Genomic DNA, 22,849 nt, shown 5'->3' with positions numbered 1-22,849 from the left:
GCAGCAGGGCGGGCGGCTCAAGGCGAGGGAGGCGCGTGCCTCAGTGCCGTCACCACGGCTTGTCCGTTCTCCACGACGAGGACCACCAGCGCGGGCTGGAACGGCACCAGGATAGGAGTCCGCCTGCCCCGCACTATACGCATCCTCTGATCAATATCGACAGGTGCATATATACGGCCTCTACGTGAGTTCCAACGACATTCGTCTTTCCCGTGCCGTACTCGCATTCCGAGGCAGCCATGGCGACTCTATTTACTGATACTGTTCTCCAGCAGGCTCCGCCCCCATACGGACCACCGGCAGGCGTACTCGTCGTTCCAGCGATCGAGTACTTCGCCGACCCGCATACCCTTCACGGCTCCGCGCCTTCGCCGTCGGGTTCACAAGCCATTCCTCCCTCTCGCGCACGCTCTACCGCCAGTCTCCAATTGACACCGGTTCAGGCACGTTCTACCACTCCAATCAATACCCGCAACTCGAATTTGTCTCCACCCCGAACGTCCGACGGGTCGCGTATCCCCGCTTCCCGACGTCGCTCCAACACCGTCGGCGGCCCCCCTCCCAGTACACGGAAACCTACCCGCGCGCGTGCCCGGGGCACATCCTTCATCGGCAACATGAGCGCCCCCAACAGCAGCCCCCCGCCCTACTCCCTCACCCCTCCCGAAGTGCGCCTCATCAACCCTGCGAAACGCGCGTCCTCGTCACCCCATCTCCGCCTCTCCTCATCCTCATCCAGTCACCTCCCATCACACTTAGCACCGCTCTCTTCCCACTCTCGCCAGGCGTTCTCGGAGTATGCGCGCTCGCGGCGGCCCGTAGGCCCGACCTCGGACGACGAGACGTCCGGGTCGGGAGCTGAGACGGACGACGGGGTCGTATTCCGCCGGTCCTCGCAAGGACGGGGAGAGAGCCTCGCGGAAACCCTCAGGAACAGACTTCTCGGCAAGGGGAAGGGAAGGGCGATCGACGAAGGCTGGTCGCGGCCGATCACCACCACTCCGGGCGTTCCATGCGCGGGGGAGACGGAGACGGAGGGTGAAGATTCGGTGCGTGTCTCTCACGTTGTTCGCTGCAGTCGCTCGCCGTATGAACGGAGACGTCCGCATCTAGCCAAGGAACCTCCCCACCGCGCGCATCACCCGGTCGTCCTTGTCACAGGAACTCGCGCTGCCGCCCCAAACGGCGTGGCTGGTCCCGATATTCTTTCAGATGTTCCGTTTGCTCTCGATTGTGCCCGCGGTGTTCGGGACGCTATGGAACTTGTACCATGTGTTCAGGCCACCGGACGGGCTCGTTGAGTGGCGGGTAGACTATGCCGTAAGCATGCTCTGGGTAGGTCTTGTCCCCTCGTCGACTGGCTTGCTTCGTTCACATCGCGGACAGTCTATCCTCACAGGATGGCAATGCCTGCAACTGACAACGGGCCTGCTCCAACGATGGCGAGTCTACTACTCGCCTTGGGCCACCCTCATCCGCCTCCTCGCCCTCCAAGGTGTGTCGTTTCCCCCCTCATCCTTCCTCATCTCATCTCTTTGCATTCTCACACAGCAATATGCTGGCCGGCGACGCACCTAACACTTACCATCCTCTCGCACGAAGATCGACCCTTGATCTGCTGGGCTGCGATCGGCACGACGACCTGCTGCAGCCGCGCCATCCAGCTCTGGGTGACCTCTAACATCGTCCCCATCCCTCCCTCGCACCCCTCCCACTCATCCCACTCATCCCATCTACCCCACTCTCACACGCCCCCTGTGCAGGAGGAGGAGGAGCACATGCGCAAGGGACGCCGGCGGCGATGGGACTGGGCGCGCGTGGGCATCCAGTGTGCGTTGCCTGCAGGGATCGTGTACGCGATCATGGCGTGGGCACTGGTGCTCAGGCGGGAGTTTCTCGGGTGCTGACTGCTGAGCGCCGAGTTGTTGGGAATCGCGACTCTTCGTAGATGTATAGGAGATTTGTGAGCTTTGCTATGTGCGCTGTTCAGTATGCTGTCATGCTTTACTTCATTGCCTCTGCGGTGCTCGATCTCTGCTCACAGCCTAGATTGTCGCGCATGGGCGTGGACAAGTGCGTCCCGTCGATTGCAGAAGGTGAGCCTTTGAAATATGACCCAAGGTGCACAGAAATGGGCTCCGGTGGCGTGCGCGCAGTTCAGTTGGCTACTGTAGTATAATGTCTTCAAGACGTATGGACGCAGAGACGAGATACAAGATATCACAGCAACCGCGCCTATATATAGAGTACTATTGTATAGTCCGGTGTTTCGGGAGCACACACCTCGGCTACGGCCCATCTCTAGATCTGTAAGCAGAGAACGAAAGGGTGTCCACTCACGGCATGACGTTCCGCTCAGACCGGCACCGTCGCCGCCGTTGCGGGGACGAACGTAAACGTCTAGATTCGACAACAGTCAGCTCGTCGTTCCTGACTCGACAACCCTCGGAATCCCGGACTCACCACAGGCTGTGCGGCGCCGAAGTTGGAGGTGAACGCGCCCACATCGCTAGTGATCGCGAACGCGTTGGACGACGAGACGTACACGATCGACGGGGTGACGGCGGTACCGTCCGAGTTGACGAACGACGGGACGAGCTCGTTCGTATCCGTGAGTGTCCAAATGTTGCTCTCGACCGCCTCCGCTACGCCCGCTGCGGCGGAGAACGAGTTGACACCCGGTACCGCGGGCCCACGGGCAGCTGGCGGAGACACGGAGTGGGATGAGGTCAGTGGGAGACGTGCCGCGAGGGGACACAAGACGTACTTTGCTCAGTGCCCGCGATGTAGTAGTAATTGAACGACCCCGCCGCCAAGTCCCGACTCCTATCGGCGAACCCTTGGACCGCCCCGAGGTAGGGGTAAGCAGACAAGCCGTTCTGTCACATGAGACCCCGACGGCTAGAGTCAGCAAGGGATGACACAGACAAGCTCTGCGTTGCTTACTAAAGTCTGCAGATCGAAGGTCGTGCCCACCGTGGTGTCCACACAGAACGACACCAAGAGCGCTTGCGAGACGTCGGTGGTCGACGAGTACTCGCCGTACGATGTAGCGGTGGCCGACAGATATCCCCCGGTCGACACTGCGATAGTGCCCGTCTGCGCCACACAGGTGGACGACTGGCGAGGCTGGAGGGCGCGAGCCGTCCTCGAGCGGCGACGAGGAGGGTTCGGGGGTAGCCCCCGTGCGAGGCGTTGTGCATTCGTGAGCGGGACGATGTCCCTCAGTGCGACGGGCTTGGTCACGACGTCGACGGGGTAGAGGTTGTCGGATAGATTGCGGGTCGTCCGAGAAGGCTCGGGGGCCGTGAGGACAGCGGTCGCGCAAGCGGCAAGGAGGAGCACGCGTGCGAGGAGGGCGATCATGTCGACGAGGAATTGGTTTGGCTAAAAAGGAGTGTGGTGGTGCTGAGCGAGCTGGGCTTTTTTGTCAACGCGTAGAGTCGGTGAGGTGATCACGGTATCCCAAGAGAGGAGCTCAAGGGATGGGGCGTTCCTACAGCGGGACCGGGGAGGTAATATAAGTACAATGAGATCTCGAGATGTATAAATTTGATCGGCGAGGCTCGGACGCCGGACGGACGGAGGATCGACGTCAAAATCATTGGTGCCTGAATGCACAGACCAAACTTCAAATCGAGGGTTGCACATACGAGTTCGCTGAACGTCGGAAAAGCCGTCTGTTTGCGTTGGCAATGGTAGCAACCTGCGCCCGGGAGATATGGACTGTCGTGTTCCGTGAGTCAATACAATACTTACGCCATGGACACCTTTCGCAAGTGGTTCAACCTGTCTCCTCATTGGTGGAGAGCGGGCGAAGCGCTGATTCAGAAACGCTGCCCAAAGGACTATAGTCTCGCTGTTAGATTTGCAGGATATGTCGGCTGCAGTCCGCACCTGATTCGTCCTGCAACAACGAACGGCCAGAGGGTTCTAGGCCCGTGGGTTTGGCGCTAAACTCCGGATAAATTTACAGGTGGATTGAGCACATATGCTGTGGCGTAGACATTAGAACAATCTTAGCTTCGGACGGCCCATCCACAAGAGCGATACATATGAGACGAGAAGAACCGATTCAGTCCGACACAAGGACATCGACGAGACAATGATTCCGAACTTACTGTACTCCACGACGTCATCTCCCCAAAGCATCGTCTACTTCCCAGGGACCTTGGCCTGGGCGCGGGCTGGTGCGGGTTGAAACGAAGTACACTGTATCGCACAGCAGGCTGCTTGAGGAGGTCGTGTACCCGGTCCGAAGTCGCAGCCTGGCAGTCCGTCAACAAAATCAGTTAGGACGGTGCGCCTCGTCCGAGCGTGTGCCTCCGAATGGCATGCCGTGCAATAGTCTGGAAGGCCTGTTCGTGTTGTAACATATCAAAAACTCACACTGTATGGGAAGGTACATGCGGTTCGCAAGTTGCTCCCGAAGGTTGTGAAGTCGAACTGTCGAATATGTAGTTTGTCCACGTGGCACCGGATGTGCGATTAGGCGTGTTCAATTCTTGTCGCTCGCTCATTTCTTCGCGCGCCTACCGGGCGCCTGCCCACCTGGATTCAAGGTCAGCTCAAGCGCCTGTAGCAAAGGGAGCAGAGGTGCGCAGGCAGCGGGTGCAGCGAGATCGACGGGATCGTCCTATGCTAGGTTTGTTATACCCAGAAAACCTGTCCGGAGAGTGGATGGAGACATCGGGAGAGTGTTATAGACTCGTTGCTCGAGAATAATCGTACACAATGCGCCCAAATCCGAACCAGATTCGGCACGACATACATACGGTTCACCTGGGGTTGCCGCTGTAAGCCTGATGGCAATTGGACCCAAAACCTTGCGGGACGACTCCGCGTCTCGAGTCATAGAGCTCTCTAGATTTCAAATCATCAAGTTTTCGCGGCGCTCCTTAGTCCCAGCTCGCGACCCTCATGTGGTCATGTTGCACCCGCCGCCTGCCCCCCTCTGCTTGCTGTGCTACAGGCGCTTGATCTGACCTTGAATCCAGGTAGGCAGGCGCCCGTTAAGCGCGCGAGGAAATGAGCGAGCGACAAGAATTGAACACGCCTATTGATGCACACGCGGCTCAACTCCGACGTATTCACTGCCACAACGCGAAGTCAGCGCGCACTGGGATTGCGTATTATGTGCCATCATGAGCCTCTCCAAGGTCTCGACTATGCCGCTCTGATTCTATTATTGTATAAGTCTCTGGGGACGTATACCAGCTCACTAGAGTCCGTCTCATCGTTTCCAGTCATTCGCATGCGTATCGAGTAATTCATTGGTATAGCACAACTGCAGTCTCGAGACTATGCAGAAGTCGCGACAATAAACACCAAGGGTTGACGGTTCGTTCCAGGATTTACAGCCAGCGTTGCAGCTGACATGGTCTGCTGGCAAGCTACACACCCGCTCATCGCCTGTGGTCAGACAACGTGAGCAGCATGCTTCAAGCTAATACATATCCTTTCCTGGTGTATTACTCACGAAGGGTCGTCTTTGTCAGGTCCATCAAAACCTTGCGCAGCCCGTGTGAAGGAGATTCGCACAATTGTCATGCCTGGTCCTTCTATCGATACAACAACGGCGACAAGCTTTGCAATCTACACTTCTCTTTAGTCCACATTGTTCTAGAGCTGCGGGTCCGTTACCCCAAGGTAGATATATTCTATCATTTGATTCGAGGAACAGCACATGTGCGTGGGCCGCCGCGCTATCGTGCTGACTATCCCTCGCTCAGGGCTGATTTGCCGATCTTCCACTGCGTCGGACGCGGACAACGGGTTTACGGCTGACATCAGAAGAACGGCGGACTCTTACGCATATATAAAGGAGCCTCCGTGCTCCCAAGCTGGCGCAAACCTCAAGTCGCACAGATTTCGATACTATGTCCCAGGTCGACAGTCAACCCAAATTCCGTGTCGCCATCATGTGAGTCCAAATTCCTCCAACTACTCTGGGGCTTCATTCACGGACACCTGTTCAAGCGGCGGAGGCATGGGAGGCCTCGTCCTCGGATTATGCCTCAAGAAATACGCGCCAGATGTAGACTACGACATCTATGAGTCTGCGGCAGAACTCACAGAGGTTGGGGCAGGCGTCGGGATGTCCCCCCGTATCTGGACCATCATGCAGGAACTTGGGCTGGAAGACGAGCTCCTTACGATTACCGGCGTACAAGGCCAAGGTGGTGGTGCGTGGATAAGATCTTGTTTCGGCCCCTATTTTGGGATTAATGCTGGGGTTCCAGGTGCCATTCTACGATTGGTCAAGGGCGACGAACAAGAACTCATCGACATCACTCAGCAAAACCAGCGTGAGCATTGAGTTACTATGTGACGAGTGGGAAGATGACCAAACGGTACCCTTCCAAGTTCACACCTTTCACCGATCCATGCTGCAACAGCTTCTGGCCAAGCATCTCGACGCGGGCGACAAGATCCACTTTTCCAAACGCCTCGTCTCATATTCGGAGCCGTCATCAACGGTCGACCCCATCGTGCTGAACTTCAAGGACGGGACAACAGCGACGTGCGATCTGGTCATCGGCAGCGACGGCGTCCGTTCGGCCGTTCGGCGGACCATGTTCAGTACTTTCGCGGACGAAGCGGAGAAGAACGGAAAAACAGAGGAAGCCTCGAAGCTACGCGCCATGGTGGAGCCAGTCTGGACTGGTGAGGTCGCGTATCGGGGGTTGACACCGGCGAGTGCGCTCTCAGAGGACCTCGTGAAATTCACGTCTTCGCTTCAAATCGTACGTAACACTAACGCCTTTTGCGAGACAACTACAATCTAACACGCAAGCCGATCAACAGTTTGTCGGAAAGAACAGGGTTCGCGCGTTGTTTCGTGGGTGTCGCGTTGACATGCGACTGACCCAAGCTTGCAGGACGCGGTCATATACCCTGTATCCGGTGGGAAGATCATCAATGTCCTCGGCGTTGTCTACACACCTGGGTCAGGCACTGTGTATGATGGGCCGTGGGTCGAAACTTCCACCTCGGACGAAGTTGGGAAGCTCTTCGATGGGTGGGAGCCAAAGGTTTTGGCTGTCCTCAAAGTTCGTCCGAATTGCCATGCAATCTACCAATGCGAATAGTGACTCACGAGCGGCGAATATCAGTCGGTGGGACATCCACTATGCTGGGCAATGCACACAACGCGGAAGCTGCCTACCTATGTCAAGGGGAGGGCAGCGCTCATAGGCGATGCTGTAAGTACATCCTTGTTTATGGCGGACTCCGCTCATCGCAGTCATGCAGGCACATGCCATGCTCCCTCATCAGGGCGCTGGTGTAGGACAGGCGTTTGAGGATGGATACATTCTCGCCACCATTCTCTCTCATTCGTCCGTCAAGTTGAGCAACGCTGCAGAGGCTCTGAAGATCTACGACGACGTCCGCAGACCCTTCTCGCAGAAAGTTCAACAAGGCTCGGAGGACAACGCGAAGAGGTACCAGCTGAGAACGGATGATTGGGAGGACGTGACATTGGAAGACAGCAAGGCGGGTCAATATGACCACGCGAAGCTGGACGTGCTTGCGAAGGAATTCATGCATCAAATGCAATGGTCGTTTGACTCTAGTATCCTCGGGGATCGTGATCAAGTCGAAGAAAAACTTCGGGTACTATCTGTATGATGTATCTTTTCTCCCGCTGTCCAACTTGTTAAGGACATCGTCCATCTGTTTGCTTTCCTTTCTCTATTACCTTCAGCGATCAGAACCAAACGTACTGTAGGGCTATTACAGTTGTAGAGATAAGTACAACGAACTCCATGGTACCAGCTCAGGTTCTTGTGGGCATGACCACCGCTAGCGTAGTTCTTGCCATGGATGTAAATCTGGGTCCATCTGTCTCTGGTCATGGTCTCACCCCCGTTCTCTTGTCCAGTCACTCGATGCCATTATGCCTCTAACCCTCACCTATAACCCGTTCATAGATTCAAAATCTCTGGTCGGGGTTGGCTGAGTATGGCATGCTGACCGAGATCTTCGCTGTTGCATTCGACGAGGCGTCCGACCCGGGGGAACGGCGGCGCGTCTTGCGTAGGCTCTTGAGTTGGAGCCTGGAAGAATCTTCGCGAGGCATTGGCTCATGGCTAGGGATCGATTGAAATAGAGCATACAGCACGTCCTGACTTATAGTGCAGGAGTTGGCAGGGGACCCAGGAGTCGGTGATCAATTTGACTCGGAGCCACAGGCTGCGCGAGCGCCTCAGACGCCGGTTCGCCGCGTGTATACCTGACGTCGGGCGTCAGCGGGTGGTTAGCTGCGACAGCCACGTGTACGACCTCACTACATAGTGAGCTTCATCAGCCGAGCCAAATTTCGCTCTTCATGCCAGGTAGAACAATTCGTTGAAGCAGAGAGGTGAGCGAACGACACTAGGACATGCTCCAAGCGGTGGCACCTTCTTCAGGCGGTGCTATCAGTGCCACTCCCAAGATAACAAGACAAACAAGACCATCTTGAGTATGGACCCGGATCCTCTTGTTCTATTTGGACCTATATGGTGCGGGAAATACCCGAGACTTGCATGCACCCTCAATGTCTCAACACTCGACCTGGCCCATCGACATCGACAGGGAACGCAATGGATCTGATACGACTCCTTCCAAATTTGTCAGTAGAAGCCTTCGCATCGATCTGTTCAACAAGCGAGACATGAAGAGAGCGATGGCCATGTATTGTCTAGGGATGGGCCACATGTATATGATAGTTGTAAGTGTTCCCGTTTCGGATCGTCTTTCCTTGCGCCACTGGGCCACATTCATGCTATGTCCCCCAGATTCTAGGAAGTGGCCCCCATGCCTGGATACCATTGTACATTCTGTGCGCTATTGCGCCTCACAGCTAGTGATACAGCCTCTGTTTATCACACCAATTTCGACCGGGCACCGAGTCCCCGCCGCGAACGCTTACGGCTATTGAGGGTCCTGGACGCGGGCGCCACTCGCAGCGGGACGCTTTGGCCTATCCGGATCGGCACTTGTAATTCATCCCCCCCCGGTTATTGTTCCCTGACCTGGGTATAGTCCCAACATCCAAGGGCGCCTATGCCCTCTACTCTTTTGCTTCCCTACCTCTACCATCACCCGCCGTCTCCACTCCCGGCTCCCGCCTCTCTCTCTCCCTCCGAAATCATCAACCATCCATTCACCATGCCTATCAAACGTGTAACTAGGAGCTCGAGCCGCATATTGGATGGTGAGTTCCCCGTTGTTGAAGCAGGACGCGTCGAGCCGCTAACCACGGACCCAGCCACCCCAGCCAACCCCCCTGCCCCTGCTCCCGCCCATGCTGAAACATCCCAAACATCGCAAGGAAGCGGAAACTCACCGCGGAGGACACGTTCTGGACGAATCCTTGGTCAGATCGCGTCCGTCGCGACGAAGCTCACCGGAGGACGTCGAGTGCGAAAAACCGCGACGATCGAAACCATCGACGAGGTTCATGACAGCGTTTGGTGCGTACAGTATTGGTAAAGCATGCTTCTCGTATACTCATCTCCTTTATATGTCCTCAGCGTCGTCCCAGCCACGGACCCTGACCCTCCCCAACCACGGCAAGCGCCCGCTCCCCGCAAGCGGGGCGGCAAGGCCGCCAAGCAGATCGATAGCGGAGAACATATGGGTGGTGATGATCTGTGCGTCCCATGTACTATTTACTCTATCTTCAATGTGCTCATCGTCCCGCTACGTAGTACCGTCCCTTCACTGAAGACCGCGCCTGCTGCCCCGCCCGCGCCGAGCAAGCCTACCGCTGCTATGAAACGCACGAGGTCTTCTAGGAAGCTCCCGGGAAAGGCTCAGCTCAAGACGGCCGAGCCTGCGACGGTCGACAACCCTCCCGAGCCCACCGCCCCATCCGTTCCTCCCATTCAGAAGGGGCCAAGCGTCCCAAAGACCGTCGAGGAGTTCGAGCGCATCGCGCAGGACATACGCGATTTCAATCACACCGTTCTCACCCGCGCCAACCTTGTGAAGAGGAAGCTCGACTACCAGACCAGCGTCTACGTCGGCAGCAGGCTCACTCTCTGGGACCCACCCAAGGAGGCACTGTACCTCCTTCACAACGCGTACATCCAGGAGCAGCCCTCCCTCCCGTATATGAATGACCCTCAGGCTGAGATCAGCTCAGACAACGAGCACCCTGGGGTACGCGATGCCGACGTGACGCTCCATGTGCCGGCAGCCTGGGACGAGGAAAACCCCGATCCAGTAGTCCTTCCTTCCGTCCATGACGATCAACGCGAGCCGGCTCCCGTCGATCCCATCGCTGAAGGCGACGCCTGTGCTGTTCGGCCCGGTCGCCTGCAACGTGAGGGCGCCGTGATCCTTGGGCAGCCAGAGATTCAGCCCGCCCCAGAGTCTCAATCGACACAAGCGGCTGCCGCAGCGGTGTCGGCGTCTGGCAGCAATGCTCCGTCCCGACCACGACCCGCCCCTCTCAAACGGCATAACGCTGTCAACTGGGGCTACCCACCAGGGTACCATCCCGAAGGCTCGAGCTCTCAGCCGGCGGTCGAATCTATCTCTGTTAGTGGCGCTGGTCCTCTGCCTAAGCGTGCCCCTCTCAAGCGGCACAATGCGGTAAATCTGGGCTATCCTGAGGACTACCGTCCGAGCCAGGCGCCGGAGCAGCCGTGCGAAATTCCCGCGTCCAATCACGGACCAGCCGTATCCGTGGACGGACCTGCTACCGCCATTGTCGGATCCAACCCAGCCCCCAACGGAAGGGCCGCCCCTCCCAGCGTGTCCGCACCTAGCGCGGTTCGACGACCTGGTCGTCTTCAACGCTCAGACGCAGTCATCCTGGGATATCCCGAAGGTTACACTCCCCGCTCCCCCTGGCCATCGTGGGTGATCACCAGGTCAAGCAACGCCGTGGACTCGCAAGCGTCACAGAACCCAGCCGCGGTCCCTCGCCGCCCCCTTTCGCGGTCTCGTGCTCGCGAGGAAGAATTGGACGAGCAAGCAATCGAGGCAGACCTCAGCGTCGAAGAAGACCCGGAGACCGCAGAAGCTCGCCTACGCCTCATCCGGCTTGAGCACGACGTCAACAACGCCCTCATGTACCGCGAGCCCGGCGCTGTTCGTAAATCCACCCCCGCACGCCGCCGCTCAGGAAACCCGCTCACGCGGCAGGCCGCCCACTACTTTGACGAGGATGGGAACGCGATCCTGTACGACATCGAGGACGATGATGAGATCGTCCAGCAGGTTATTGGGCACGTCTTGCACGAGGTCGCGGAGGAGCGCGCGGCGCGCCTTGGGCCGTCCGGCTCTCAGGTCCCCTTGACACTCCACGAGCCTGGCCCTGGGCCTAGTGCTGCTCCCGCAGAATCTCATTCGCAGCCGCAGCCGTCGCAGCCCGGAGTGCAGCCCAAGCCGAAGGCGACTGGAGCGTTCTCCTCAGGGATGAGCGCGTTCGCGCCGCGTCCTGTCGGGAACTCTCTCGGCAACGCTAAGGGTCAAGCTGCTCCAACTTCGCCCGACAAGGGCAAGAAGCGCGCACGCGAGTCCGACGACGCCCCACAGTCGCTCACGCTCTGGGGCTACGCTACGTCGGCAGGACCGCTGAAGGTCAACGTATCGCTCTTCCCGATTCCGAAGCGGCAGAAGCTATCTGACGCTCGTGCTGATGCTGCGACTGCGGAAGATGGGGGCGCTGCTGCTTCGCCGGATGTGCAGCCTCGACTAACGGGCGGCGCGAAGCGTTCCCGAGAAGAGTTTGAGGAAGACGGGGCGGACACAGGGACGGCGGAGGAGGCGAGCCCTGCGAAGAAGTCTCGTGTCGATACTCAATGAGTATCATGCAAAGGTTTGACATTTCATATTCTCTCTTGTGAAGTACCTGTAGTTTAATAAGTCGTCGGACTTCGGACGACAATGTCTCGGACTGGACTTTGTATTCCTAACTTATCGTAGAATAGCTGTCTATAGTTCGATTGCGTGTTCGTTCTCGTTCTGAAATTGCGTGTTGTTTGGGTCTTTGTATGATCTGCCTTTGCGTAGTTTGCAATCCAATATCGAGGCGTTCGGGGTTCATGTTGGGGCCTTGACAAAGCTTATATTCTGCAGCCGCCGACGGCCATTTCGACGCGTATGGGTGGCTATATCAGGTTGGCTTCAATCCGATTGACATGGCATCAAACGAAGCGAGCAATTATGTTGGAGGTCTTTTTTCCGAAGGTGCAGCAGCGTCTCTCACGATATATAGATACAATTTCGCTGAACTCGAGTATCGGTCGAATTCTCTAGTCCAGCCATAAGCGCCGCAGCGATCCTTCTCCAGCCCCGTTCCTGTCCGTCCCCGATTGCAAATGTCCGCGCCATTATCTTCCCCTATATTTGCGGTGTGCAATAACTCAGGTGGCAGAGCGGCGACAGTCAGTCTGAGAATAACAAGTAAAGGCGTCCCGCCGTGTACAAATATTGCTGCTCGTTACGGATGTTCGTTGAGGGAATTTCAACCATGACGTAGGTGATGGGCTCGAATGTTAAGCGCTCTAGAAGGCTCGAGGATCGCTGACTGGCAAGGATAGATATTCTTCGTGAGAGGTACAGGCTAAGCTTCAAGGGAAAACTTCGCTTCGCTTATGTCAAATTATCAACTCGCACCAGGCCAAGCAACAGTCCTACTGAATTCAGGGATAGATGCGTTCAGGAATAGACGCGGTCGTCGACTGCCCGCCGACTGTACAAATCTGGTTGAGTATCACGTTTGCCTTTGCATCAAAGCCAAGCCATTAGAAGAGTGCTTGCCCTCGACTTATTTGAGAAAGAAGAGCTTGAAGGAGTTAACTAGTAGTAGCGAATGGTCGACCCAAGGATGTCGAACGCGTAGCTGAAATCTACGGTATGGCCAAAGAGCTGCTGGTACTGCATACTCTTGAGAGGCCGGAAACGGCGGAACCTAGGAACTTATCCGGAGACGAGGCCAGTAACCTATCTTTGGTAGCCCTGGCACAATTTGTATCGGACGTGTTAGGTGCGATCGACGATGTGTCCCGGACGGCGTAGAAAGCAGCCTGAAAATCATGATCAATCGGGCCCCACGCGAAGATAATCTGATCGGCGCAGAGGCTCATCACCTCCTGCTACATAGAGCCAAAGACACGCCCGCTCAAGACCCTCGCCGTAGACGTTAGGTATGCTGACCCCGAAGATGCCCATGACCAAGAGCGCACGGTCCTCCTGCCGCTTCGTCTTCCGTCGCGCCGCACACGACATGCGCTGAGCAACGCTCGTCTGTTGTTTCCGTTTCCAAGCTGAGTACCCCCGCAGGATAGTGCGGTCCCTCCCGCAGATTTCGGCGAGGACAGGAGCGAGCACTGCGAGGCGTCCGATGAGCGCCCACGACTTCGCCAGGAAGACGACGTCCGTCGGGGCGAGGAGCTCTTGCAGCGTCCAAGCACGGCTGTGCCACTCGCTCGCTCGGAATTGGGAGTCCTTGTCGAACGGGTGGTCACCGTCATCGAGATCGAACAGATAGACGTAGCAAACGTCCGCGGCCTTGTACCAAGCGTACATCGAGTTGATGGCTTCGGAGAGCTCGGCTCTGCTGGCCTTGTCGATGCAGCATGTATCGAGCCACGCCCAGCCGTAGCCTTGCTCGGCTGCTAGCGAGCAGAAGCTTCGCACCTTCTAAGGGACAGTAGTAGCAGGAGGGGCAGCAGAGACAGGACGGAAATCAGGAAGGGGACCCCAGAGGGATCGGAAGAGCTTGAACGACCGGGAGGCACGGATGCAACGGAAGAAGACGAGCGTGCTGGTTAGAAGCGACAGAGCTTCTGCGCGCGGCACCGATGGCTTGGATACTTTGGAAGCTAAAGCTATGAGTCTCGTCTTCAGGTTCTCAGCGATGAGAGAGGATGGGATAGCGGGAACTCTCAAAGTCGGAGCCCGTGAACGCCCTGGATTCGTATGTTGTCGTGTTAAGCAACTGCATGCCACTAATAGCGGTAGGCGTCTGTGTCGAAACCGACGCAAAGCCATGTCAATAGCCGCCAAACCAACGAAGGGTAGGTCCCAGCGACTCACCAAGATCTGAGTTGAGCACGCTCGAAAGACTGGCAGCAGCTGTTCGTAAGCGACGCGTCTATATGAGCATTCGAAGCTTTCAATAATGGCCACTCAATCACGAATGTCAAAACGATCGGATAGAAAGAAAGACCTATACCTCCCACTCCCGTTCAGGGCTAGATTCGGCTTCTGGGTTTGTCGAAGTGCACGGGGATACTCACAGAGTACACGTTGCATGCATTTCTCCTATCAGGCGACGGCGTAGTGGATGATAGCGTCCTATCACTTCCTATCACTGCCAAGACTATCCATTCCCCAGCGGAATCGACATCTCACCGCACATTCTGCAAGCAGTGCATCCGAGGACGTCTCGTCTTTGCAGGTAGGCGATGCAGCTGGAGCATCGACATGCGGGGTATTACATCCGCATTGTACCGTACTCATCTCTTATACGCTTCGATATCTGTTCGTCCCATGCTCTGGGCTTCGGCGTATTCGGAGTGACACCACACCTAGCATGAGAAATTAGTGAAGCCCCTTCTGGCCACAACAGAGGCAAAGAGGGAACTGCCGTTTAGTCAGTCAATTGCCAGCATATGCAGTACACTCATGGCCCGCCATAGAAAAGTCAGCGCATACAGTGTACCAGCATATGTACCACCTGGTGAACGTGTTGCTTCGAGCTGCATATATGCGTGGTGGGCCGAACTTCGTGTGGCCGGCGAACGCCGAGGAGACCCAAATCAGGAAGGCCCACGCTAAGAGCGCATGATATCGCAGAAAGTGGTCCGACAGACAAAATGGCCCTCTCACGAGCACAGTCTCGACCGACGACGAGGCCGTTGTCAAAGGTGCTCTAGCCACCTCCATCTCCCCCTCAAAAGGCCCATCGACCTTCCGCGATGACCGCTCAGCAACGAACCCGCGACAGAATGTGGTCCGCGTCCTACGACGTCCTCATCGTCGGTGCAGGCATCGCCGGCTCCGCCCTCGCGCACGCCCTCTCCGCCGCTGCTGTCAGACGCAAACGGCCCCTCCGGATCTGTCTCCTCGAACGCTCACTCTCCGAGCCAGACCGCATCGTCGGCGAGCTCCTCCAGCCTGGGGGAATCCTCGCGCTCAAGAAGCTCGGGCTGGAGGAATGCCTCGAGGACATCGACGCCATCCCGACGTATGGCTATTGTGTCATGCTCGCGGGTAGCCCTGTGCACATACCCTACCCCGAGGGCTACGAGGGCCGCGCCTTCCACCACGGCCGGTTCATCCAGCAGCTCCGCAAGAAGGCGAAGGAGGCCGAACGCGTGGAGGTCGTCGAGGCCACCGTGTCGGAGTTGATCGAGTGTCCGCTGACGGGCCGCGTGCTTGGGGTGCGCGCGACGCGCAAGGAGGAGGGCGCGGTTGAAAAGGAGGCGTTCTTCGCTGACCTCACGATCGTTGCGGACGGGTGCTTCTCCAACTTCAGGAATAAGGTGCTGGGCAAGGCGGCGCTGCAGGGGGTAACGAAGGGGCATTTCGTGGGGATGATTCTTGATGACGCGACGCTTCCGATTCCGAAGCACGGGACGGTGATGCTGGTGGAGGGCTCTGGGCCGGTGTTGTCGTACCAGATTGGAACACACGATACGCGGATACTGGTCGACGTGAAGCATCCTCCACCCCCGGACCTGAAGGTGAGTTGTTGCATGCCGTCTTCATGCATACCACTATCCTCAACTATATCCGTGTCCCGCATCTCTTCAGGAACATATCACCAAGAATATAATCCCCCAGCTCCCCGCCTCCCTCCACCTACCCGCGCTTAAAGCGCTCTCTCAAGACCGCCTGCGACGGATGCCCAACACTTTCCTCCCCGCGATCCAACAAGGTACCCAACATACGAAAGAAGGCGTCCTCCTCCTCGGCGACTCGTGGAACATGCGGCACCCGCTCACGGGCGGGGGAATGACGTGCGCGTTCAACGACGTTGTCATCCTCCACGAACTACTACTGGACGACGTGCACGACCTCGCGGACTGGGCGCAGGTGAAGCCGGTGCTGAGGAAGTGGTTCTGGAGACGGAAGCCGCTCGCGTCGACGGTGAACATCTTGAGCGTGGCGCTATACGACTTGTTTGGTGCGGATGGTGAGTCGCGTGCGCTCGAATTCTCTCTGAGCCCTCGCTGAACTGCGCGCGCGCCCTAAAGATCCGCTCCTCGAGGTCCTCCGCATCGGGTGCTTCAAGTACTTCGAACTCGGCGGTGCGTGCGTGCGCGAGCCCGTCAGCATCCTCGCTGGCATCGAGCAGGCGCCCTTCATGCTCTTCCGCCACTTCTTCTCCGTCGCGCTCTACTCCATATGGGTGCTCTTCACGCACCCGCGGCGCGTCGGTACGTCTGCAGACGGCAAGGCAGTGCTCCGCCGCCCGCGTCCGGACGAGTGGCCGTTGTTAGCGGTCAGGAGCATGCAGGTGGTAAGTCGTCCCCGCCGTTGCACGTTGCATGCTACGTGTAGAACGTCGTGAATTCTGATGAAATTCGTCTTTGTAGTTCTACACGGCGTGCGTGGTGTTCCTGCCGCTGCTTTGGACGGAGATTCGTCCATGAGGCCTTACTATCACAAACGACTCGTATGGTTCGTAGATTGTAGCGTATATCTCTGGTGTAATACATACCCCTGGAAGCTCTTAATAGACGGATGGTGTGCTTTCCCACATATGCTCCATTGCCACGCTGCATACGGCGTGGCAGCGCGTCCGCGAGCATATGAGCGAGTCAATTGGGATAGCATCGACCCAAGAAGGCGGAGGGATGGAGCTACTCCAGTGCCAGCTGTACGAACGAGTAACGGGTACGCTCCATAACTCATACACGACCCTGACTCGCGTTGGAAGAGCTTTAGCCACGCTCCATCTGTCAGGCCTGTTAACTGTACGTGTCTCTCCGAGGCACCGGATTACACAGAGCGATAGATGCAAGATGCGCACAAGTTGGGCCGGCAAGCCCTTCTTCAGACAAGGTCTAGTGATGGGCGGCAATCACAATCCGAGGGCAGGCTGCGCCCTACTTGTGCACTTGCAATGCGTGAACGTTGACACGCACTCTTCCCTCATCATTATCCAGACCGAAGACATGGACACTCGCGGGTTCAAAGGACAGCGAAAGTTCTACCGCGAGAGTCATTTACTTATGACGGGACACTCAGTCTGAGACTGCTTAAACCCCAGCACAGCAGGTCAGCTCTACTTTTGGCCCTCAACAGTGGAAACTTTGGACTGTGCGCATGCTCTATGTCCTGCCTAATCTGCGAATCTCTCGGACCCAGCCGGACCCGCTATCGTCGGTCGCTGTGCAGCTTCATGCGTGACGACCCACGCGCCTACGGGTCATATCATAACGTGCACGCTATCAGAGCAGAGGTGAGATGACGATGATTCTGCGTCGTGTCTCTGGTCCTATGATCTTGATAGCGGGGATCGCAGTTCGCTGCGCGCTTACTGGGGCTTGTGGGAGTATATCGCCCACGAAGTGTTCCACGACGTATGCGATCTCCCTTTGCCTTGGCCCGGTAAGTCCTGAGGATTCTGGTGCCGCGGCGGGAACTCGCTCTTCCATCGTAATACCCCTCCAATCTGGTGAGTGAACAGAGCTCGACTCATGCGATCTCCCTGTCCTACACTCGCAAACTAGGTATCGCAGGCGCCAGCATGTGGCTCCTACACACGACGACCTTCGTGTTGCGAAAATTTGTCGGTCCTTCGTACCCGCCCTACGCCATCCTCTCCCATCGTTGGCAGGCCGAGGACCAGACATACAGCTTCCAGTCCGTTCGAGCTGTTAGCGCTCAATCCGAAACTCCTGGCCAGGGACCTGCACTCTCCTTTCCTGGGAAAGTGCGCAACTTCTGTGCTCTGGCTGCCAATGAATGCTACGAGTGGGCGTGGCTTGACACATGCTGCATCGACAAGACCAGCAGCGCCGAGCTCTCCGAAGCCACCAACTCGATGTACGCCTGGTACGAGGCCGCGGACATCTGCTACGTCTACCTCTTCGACGTCTGCGACGAGGACAACCCGTTCGACAAGGACTCCCATTTCCGTAAGAGTGGATGGCGCAAACGGGGCTGGACGCTTCAGGAGCTTCTCGCTCCGAAGAACGTCGTCTTCCTGTCGAAATCGTGGTATCTCCCTGGGACGCTTCCCATCCTCGCTACGCTCCTCGCCGAGATCACCGGAGTAGACCTCCCCATGCTCCATCAGAAGCTCCATGGCTGGAGGACGAACACAGGTGTCGCGCAGCGCATGTCATGGGCCGCGAGACGTACCACGTCCCGACCGGAGGACCGCGCATACTCGCTCATGGGGATATTCGGGGTCTCCATGCCCGTCATCTATGGCGAGGGTGGCGAGCGAGCGTTCTTGCGACTTCAAAAGGAGATAATCAACGTCTGTCCTGACCAGAGCATCTTCGCGTGGGGTCCGATAGACCCTGACTTCGACGCAGCTGTTGAGTACCTTCAGCGCGATGACCGTGACTGGGGAGAGCACATGTATGCAGGTGACCACAGACTGTTGGCTACGTCTCCGGATGTGTTCAAGTTTGCGGCAGATTTTCGGCCGCTCGCTCTAAGTCGGTACTTCCAACTCCTTGGCCATCGCCCTGACTACAATTACGGATTTGACGCCGACGGCATAACACTTCGTCTCCCAATCTCCTCTGACTGCCTTCGTTGTCACTCGCAGGCCGTGTATGCGGCAGCGCTTGCTTGTACTACCGCGACTAACGAAGACATCCTCGTATTCCTTTTCCTTGGGCGGGAGGTAGACTCCGCTCTCCAAGAGTGGACCTTCGACTCGGTCGGGCGATTAGTCGGACTGGACAAGTACGTAGAGCTGACGAGAAACATGTGGGACACGGTACCGCGGATGCGCGGCGCGATGTTGCGACTACCTCGACCTGAATTGGCCTATACCTCCCTCCGAGAGTTGAGGATCAGGCCTCCCGACACGGTCGGACCTATCAGGACTGACCATCTCAAACAGCTCTGCGGTGTCTACTTGTTCGAAATACCACACTGGTTTCTCAGCCATATGAAGGATCGTTATGGATTCGCAGTTCCGGACACTGAGCTTGCTGCCCACCTCGTGTCTGGGCGCATCCTCTACACGCTGCCTACGAGCGCTCTCTACCCTTACCTAGACGCTCATCGCTTCCTCTCTATCCCGTTCATCAACGCCGCACGCAACGAGGCCTTACTGATATCCTTCGGTCTGGGGTGCCTGTGCCTACCGCTGCACAAATCAAAACTCGACACTCTCGACCACCGCGCTTGGTGGCTCGAGGCGTCCCTCGTTCCAGGCGTACCCACCGAGCTCCCCCAGCACGCACAGGTCCCCGAGACCCCCAGAAGCAGGTCGCCTACCCCAACGGATGAGCTCGAGAAACCATTCTTTAGGCGTATGCTCATTCAGAGTAGCCGGTGCTCAGCTCATCACATCTTCGTGAGAGATGACCACTCGCCTCGATTCGTCTTTCCCGTGCCTCATGTTGGCAGAACTTGGGAGCGGACGGTCCATGTCTCTTCCTCTTTTCGCATACAGAGCGAAACGCTGCTTCTCCCCAGGACAGGGCGTTTCACTATTACGATTGACCTGGTTGGCTTTGACACGGTAGAAGGGCCCGCGCGACCGTCATTGGATTCTGGTTCACGCTAGCGCAGCGCTTCAGCTTAACCCGAGTCGCAAGGTCTTGAGCTTCGACTGTGGCAGGTACAGGAATGGAGTTTGTTTAGCCTGTAGGCTCAGGAAGCGCAGACGTTGGACGGTTCAGGCGATGGGCGGTCGACTCGGACTTACCACAATTGATGAAAGATTACGGCAGAGGCTCTGTACGATCCTCCTACCCCTTTTCCTATATCAATGTTGTCTTTCCGGGTTGCCTATCTCTTCTACCATTGCATTCTGCTCTAGATGTCGACCGCGTTTCGTACTTACTATCTCGATTTATGCGATCCCGACGCCGGGGGTCGGCGTGTCCAGCCCTCAATGCGATGTAGTAGTCGGGTTCTCCATGCGAAGCATAGCAGGAGGCCTGATATCACTGCCCGTTGGTACCCATCAGTCACAGTGCAAGGGCAGTCTCTAGCTGACGTTCACATCAACTCACCAGGGCTCAAGGTGGAGCCGGCGACCTGCGTCCACGCGAGGCGTTATCTCGAGTCCAGCCGTTCGAGTCACGGAGTCATACCGCGGTGTTAGTGCTTACCGCTTTCTTGCCCGTTATTCGTATCCCTATCATGCAAGCGAGGTTGACATGTTGTCCGAGCTTTTTGAACCAGTGCCTGCTTGCTTTGGTAAGAAAGGCGCACAGAAACAGACCGAGGGTTGGGCGCGGCGAGGAGCACCTCCACGCGTTGGTGGAAAATCTATGTGATGTACGGTATTCCGGTCACGTATAACATACGCTGGAGTGAGAAGAGGGTTTTTGAAGATGAGGCGCGAACCATTCTACTCGATATCGTGTATACCTGAAGTGAAGGAGGACGGCTTTGAAGAAACAAAAGAATCATACGCAGAAGTTTCGGAAAGTACTATAAAAAGGAGGAAGGGAAACAGGAGGGTGCATCATCATGGTACGGTCCAATAGCGTACCTTCCAGGTTAGACCGCCTCCGTCCCGCGCCGTGGTATACGTTTCAGCCATCGTTCGTGGACCCTGACCCGGAGGCCAGGTCGTTGGGTCCGCCGACCAATTTCTGCCAATCTAGGAGGCTAGATCATCCCTACAGCAACAGTAACGGGGATGCCTGGTCCAAAAGACAGGGATCTTGCTTGAGAGGCTCACCTGGATACCTCAGTGCGGCATCGGATGGCGCATAAGCTCTCGAGCATTGGACCTTCGTAGGGGGATCCGAGTCCAGGAAGGAGGTGTCGGCCCCGAAGCTGTCAGCAGGAAGCGCCATCTCGCACAAGTGGCTCCCTCATTCCCGGATGAAGGCTGGTATACGTAGGACGTCAGTCGGGCTGTAACTGGGAGAAGTCCGTAGAGAAGCGAGGCGTACTTCTGAGTCCGACTCAGACACCGGTTCGGGCCCGCAACTTGCCTGCAATGCTGCCTGGATGCGCCGCGTGCCGGAAGGTCGTTGTCAATTCGGTGAAGCGTATTGGGGCTCGGACGGGGTTCGGCGCTCCAGAGGCGTCCCTGTGGCCCGATAGAAACACATCCAGCAGTGGAGATGCGCCAGCGACGGGAGAGAAGAACATGGGCAAAGAGACAGACTAGGAGACGGTGAGACAGAAACGCGTATGTCTGGCAATGAAGCAGCGGTCGGCGCGAGGTATATCCACTCGAGAACGTTCGTGATCTCATATGGTGGAGTTGCCGCGCAAAGCAATGCTTGTCGTGGCTGCTTGAGTCCTATTCCTGCTACTTGTTCTATGGAGTTGCGAAGGAAGGCAAAACCTTTGCTGATGTGGATGTTTTCCGTGGTTGTTTATGCTCGACTTCCCTCGAGAGTGTTCCACGCAAGCAGGGGCACGAGAGGAGAGGGTTAGTTGGTCGGACCTTCGTATCGACGGCTGCCTCATTGTGTTTCCCCGAGATTGGAAGACAATTTCCATGTAAGGTTGTCATGGAGCAAAGTTGTCGCAAAGCACATTTTGAATGAGGCATCGCACCTCCTTGAATGTCGTTTGGGGTCCGTATGACCTCATGAGAGCATTGGTTAGCCTTTGCCGTTGGGGTGAGAAGCAAAGTCGAAGAGGCTTGAATTGGAAATGAAGAGAATGCATTGTGGGTCGACGGCCATCTATATGGTTGACAACCCCCGAGCTTCACTGAATGTTGAACCGGGTGATGCACTAGTATCAGGTCAGCGTGTTACTCTTTCAGCGATGAGCTCTCACCCATGCGGAACGTACGGACTTAGTAAAATCGCAGTTGATCGTTCGCTGAAAAGCTTTGGGAAGCAAGGGATACTGTACAGTGCTGCAGAGGTAGTTCTGGCGAACGACTCCCGCGCAGGGACAAACTCGGATCTTGCAACTGGGTCTTGTCAATCTGTACATCGAGTCCATAAGAGTACACTGCGATACCACTTCGAGGTTGTTCTTTCCCTATAGAGCATTGCCGCTTCGAATGGGGTATGCGACAGTTACTTCTCGCATGAGGATGAAACAGGGTTCTGCCAATTGGGCTCACTATCGTAAATCTTACCTGATGTTCTGCATAGGAGTCGCGAGCAGCCCAATATGCTCGAAGCGACGACGTACGATGACGCACCTCAGACAAACAAACAAAATTCTGTGCCCCTTCCTAAACATATAAGAGCCAGCTGAGACGACGACGAGTTCCAGCAGCAACTCAGCCATTCAGCTTTACATCCTCGACCCATCTACCCTCAAGTACAACAAGCAGTGTGTTTCTCACTGTCCCCCTCAACGGCCTCGGCTCGTTACTCACCTCGCTACCGCAGATTTCAACATGCGCTTCACCGCCGTCGCCAGCATTGTTCTCGCCGCCGGCGCCGTCGGCCTTGTCAACGCCGCGACCCTTGAACAGCGCCAGCTCGGCTCTTGCTCTACCTCCGTGCTGGGCGATCTGAAGTTGCCCCTCTGTGGGGCTATCTTCGGTGACTGCACCGGCGACGGGTGCGAGTGCACAGAGCTCACCACCGCGGTTGTCGACTCAGTCCCCGGCCTCAGCAGCATTTTGAGCATGCTGAACATCACCGGCACACTGGATCTTGGGGACCTTGGGGTGAGTACGCGTGAGGTGGTGCAGCAGCGTATTCGAGCAAGACTGACATGTCTGCACTCTGGACAGCTTTGCACCAGCGGGGATAGCGCCGCCTGA

The 22,849-nt window shown here is 56.8% G+C and overlaps 7 protein-coding genes across 7 annotated transcripts; 5 read left to right on the top strand and 2 right to left on the bottom strand.

Annotated features, from left to right (window-relative positions):
• Window positions 1–617: 617 nt before the first annotated feature.
• DICSQDRAFT_58980 (uncharacterized protein) lies at window positions 618–1,907 on the top strand (the record flags this gene model as incomplete). The annotated part of the gene is made up of 4 exons (XM_007365274.1): window positions 618–1,049; window positions 1,114–1,335; window positions 1,387–1,495; window positions 1,552–1,907. 4 exons carry the CDS (start codon window positions 618–620, stop codon window positions 1,905–1,907), a joined length of 1,119 nt encoding a protein of 372 aa, XP_007365336.1.
• A 448-nt stretch (window positions 1,908–2,355) lies between these two features.
• Window positions 2,356–3,366, bottom strand: DICSQDRAFT_146821 (uncharacterized protein; the record flags this gene model as incomplete). Its single annotated transcript, XM_007365273.1, has 4 exons — window positions 2,356–2,400; window positions 2,464–2,702; window positions 2,768–2,879; window positions 2,947–3,366. The coding sequence occupies 4 exons, from the start codon at window positions 3,364–3,366 to the stop codon at window positions 2,356–2,358; spliced, it is 816 nt and encodes a 271-aa protein (XP_007365335.1).
• A 1,931-nt stretch (window positions 3,367–5,297) lies between these two features.
• DICSQDRAFT_180399 (FAD/NAD(P)-binding domain-containing protein) lies at window positions 5,298–7,859 on the top strand. The gene is made up of 9 exons (XM_007365272.1): window positions 5,298–5,427; window positions 5,499–5,923; window positions 5,980–6,185; window positions 6,243–6,308; window positions 6,367–6,746; window positions 6,808–6,825; window positions 6,882–7,052; window positions 7,116–7,205; window positions 7,255–7,859. Exons 2-9 carry the CDS (start codon window positions 5,880–5,882, stop codon window positions 7,630–7,632), a joined length of 1,353 nt encoding a protein of 450 aa, XP_007365334.1. The 5' UTR covers window positions 5,298–5,427; window positions 5,499–5,879; the 3' UTR covers window positions 7,633–7,859.
• Window positions 7,860–9,051: 1,192 nt separating this feature from the next.
• On the top strand, window positions 9,052–11,892 carry DICSQDRAFT_180398 (uncharacterized protein; the record flags this gene model as incomplete). The annotated part of the gene is made up of 4 exons (XM_007365271.1): window positions 9,052–9,202; window positions 9,257–9,461; window positions 9,522–9,641; window positions 9,699–11,892. The coding sequence occupies 4 exons, from the start codon at window positions 9,052–9,054 to the stop codon at window positions 11,803–11,805; spliced, it is 2,583 nt and encodes an 860-aa protein (XP_007365333.1). The 3' UTR covers window positions 11,806–11,892.
• A 1,149-nt stretch (window positions 11,893–13,041) lies between these two features.
• DICSQDRAFT_59142 (uncharacterized protein) lies at window positions 13,042–13,644 on the bottom strand (the record flags this gene model as incomplete). The annotated part of the gene is made up of 1 exon (XM_007365270.1): window positions 13,042–13,644. A coding segment is annotated over one exon (603 nt), but the record flags the coding sequence as incomplete, so codon positions are not given.
• Window positions 13,645–14,954: 1,310 nt separating this feature from the next.
• On the top strand, window positions 14,955–16,604 carry DICSQDRAFT_59311 (SE-domain-containing protein; the record flags this gene model as incomplete). Its single annotated transcript, XM_007365269.1, has 4 exons — window positions 14,955–15,692; window positions 15,763–16,144; window positions 16,206–16,471; window positions 16,548–16,604. The coding sequence occupies 4 exons, from the start codon at window positions 14,955–14,957 to the stop codon at window positions 16,602–16,604; spliced, it is 1,443 nt and encodes a 480-aa protein (XP_007365331.1).
• Window positions 16,605–17,704: 1,100 nt separating this feature from the next.
• Window positions 17,705–22,849, top strand: DICSQDRAFT_169653 (uncharacterized protein; the record flags this gene model as incomplete). The annotated part of the gene is made up of 3 exons (XM_007365268.1): window positions 17,705–19,454; window positions 22,470–22,753; window positions 22,820–22,849. The coding sequence occupies 3 exons, from the start codon at window positions 17,705–17,707 to the stop codon at window positions 22,847–22,849; spliced, it is 2,064 nt and encodes a 687-aa protein (XP_007365330.1).

The sequence above is a fragment of the Dichomitus squalens genome, assembly GCF_000275845.1.
Source record: "Dichomitus squalens LYAD-421 SS1 unplaced genomic scaffold DICSQscaffold_11, whole genome shotgun sequence".
Classification (NCBI taxonomy): Eukaryota; Fungi; Basidiomycota; class Agaricomycetes; order Polyporales; family Polyporaceae; genus Dichomitus; species Dichomitus squalens.
The sequence above is the reverse complement of the archived record's forward strand: the minus strand, read 5'-3'. Positions and strand labels throughout refer to the sequence as shown.

Excerpts from the sequence above, each read along its gene's own strand:
- DICSQDRAFT_180399 (XM_007365272.1), top strand. The coding sequence starts at position 5,880 with ATGTCCCAGGTCGACAGTCAACCCAAATTCCGTGTCGCCATCAT. Across the intron at positions 7,053-7,115 it reads AGGTTTTGGCTGTCCTCAAA|TCGGTGGGACATCCACTATG; the intron begins GTTCGTCCGAAT and ends GGCGAATATCAG. Across the intron at positions 7,206-7,254 it reads CAGCGCTCATAGGCGATGCT|GCACATGCCATGCTCCCTCA; the intron begins GTAAGTACATCC and ends GCAGTCATGCAG.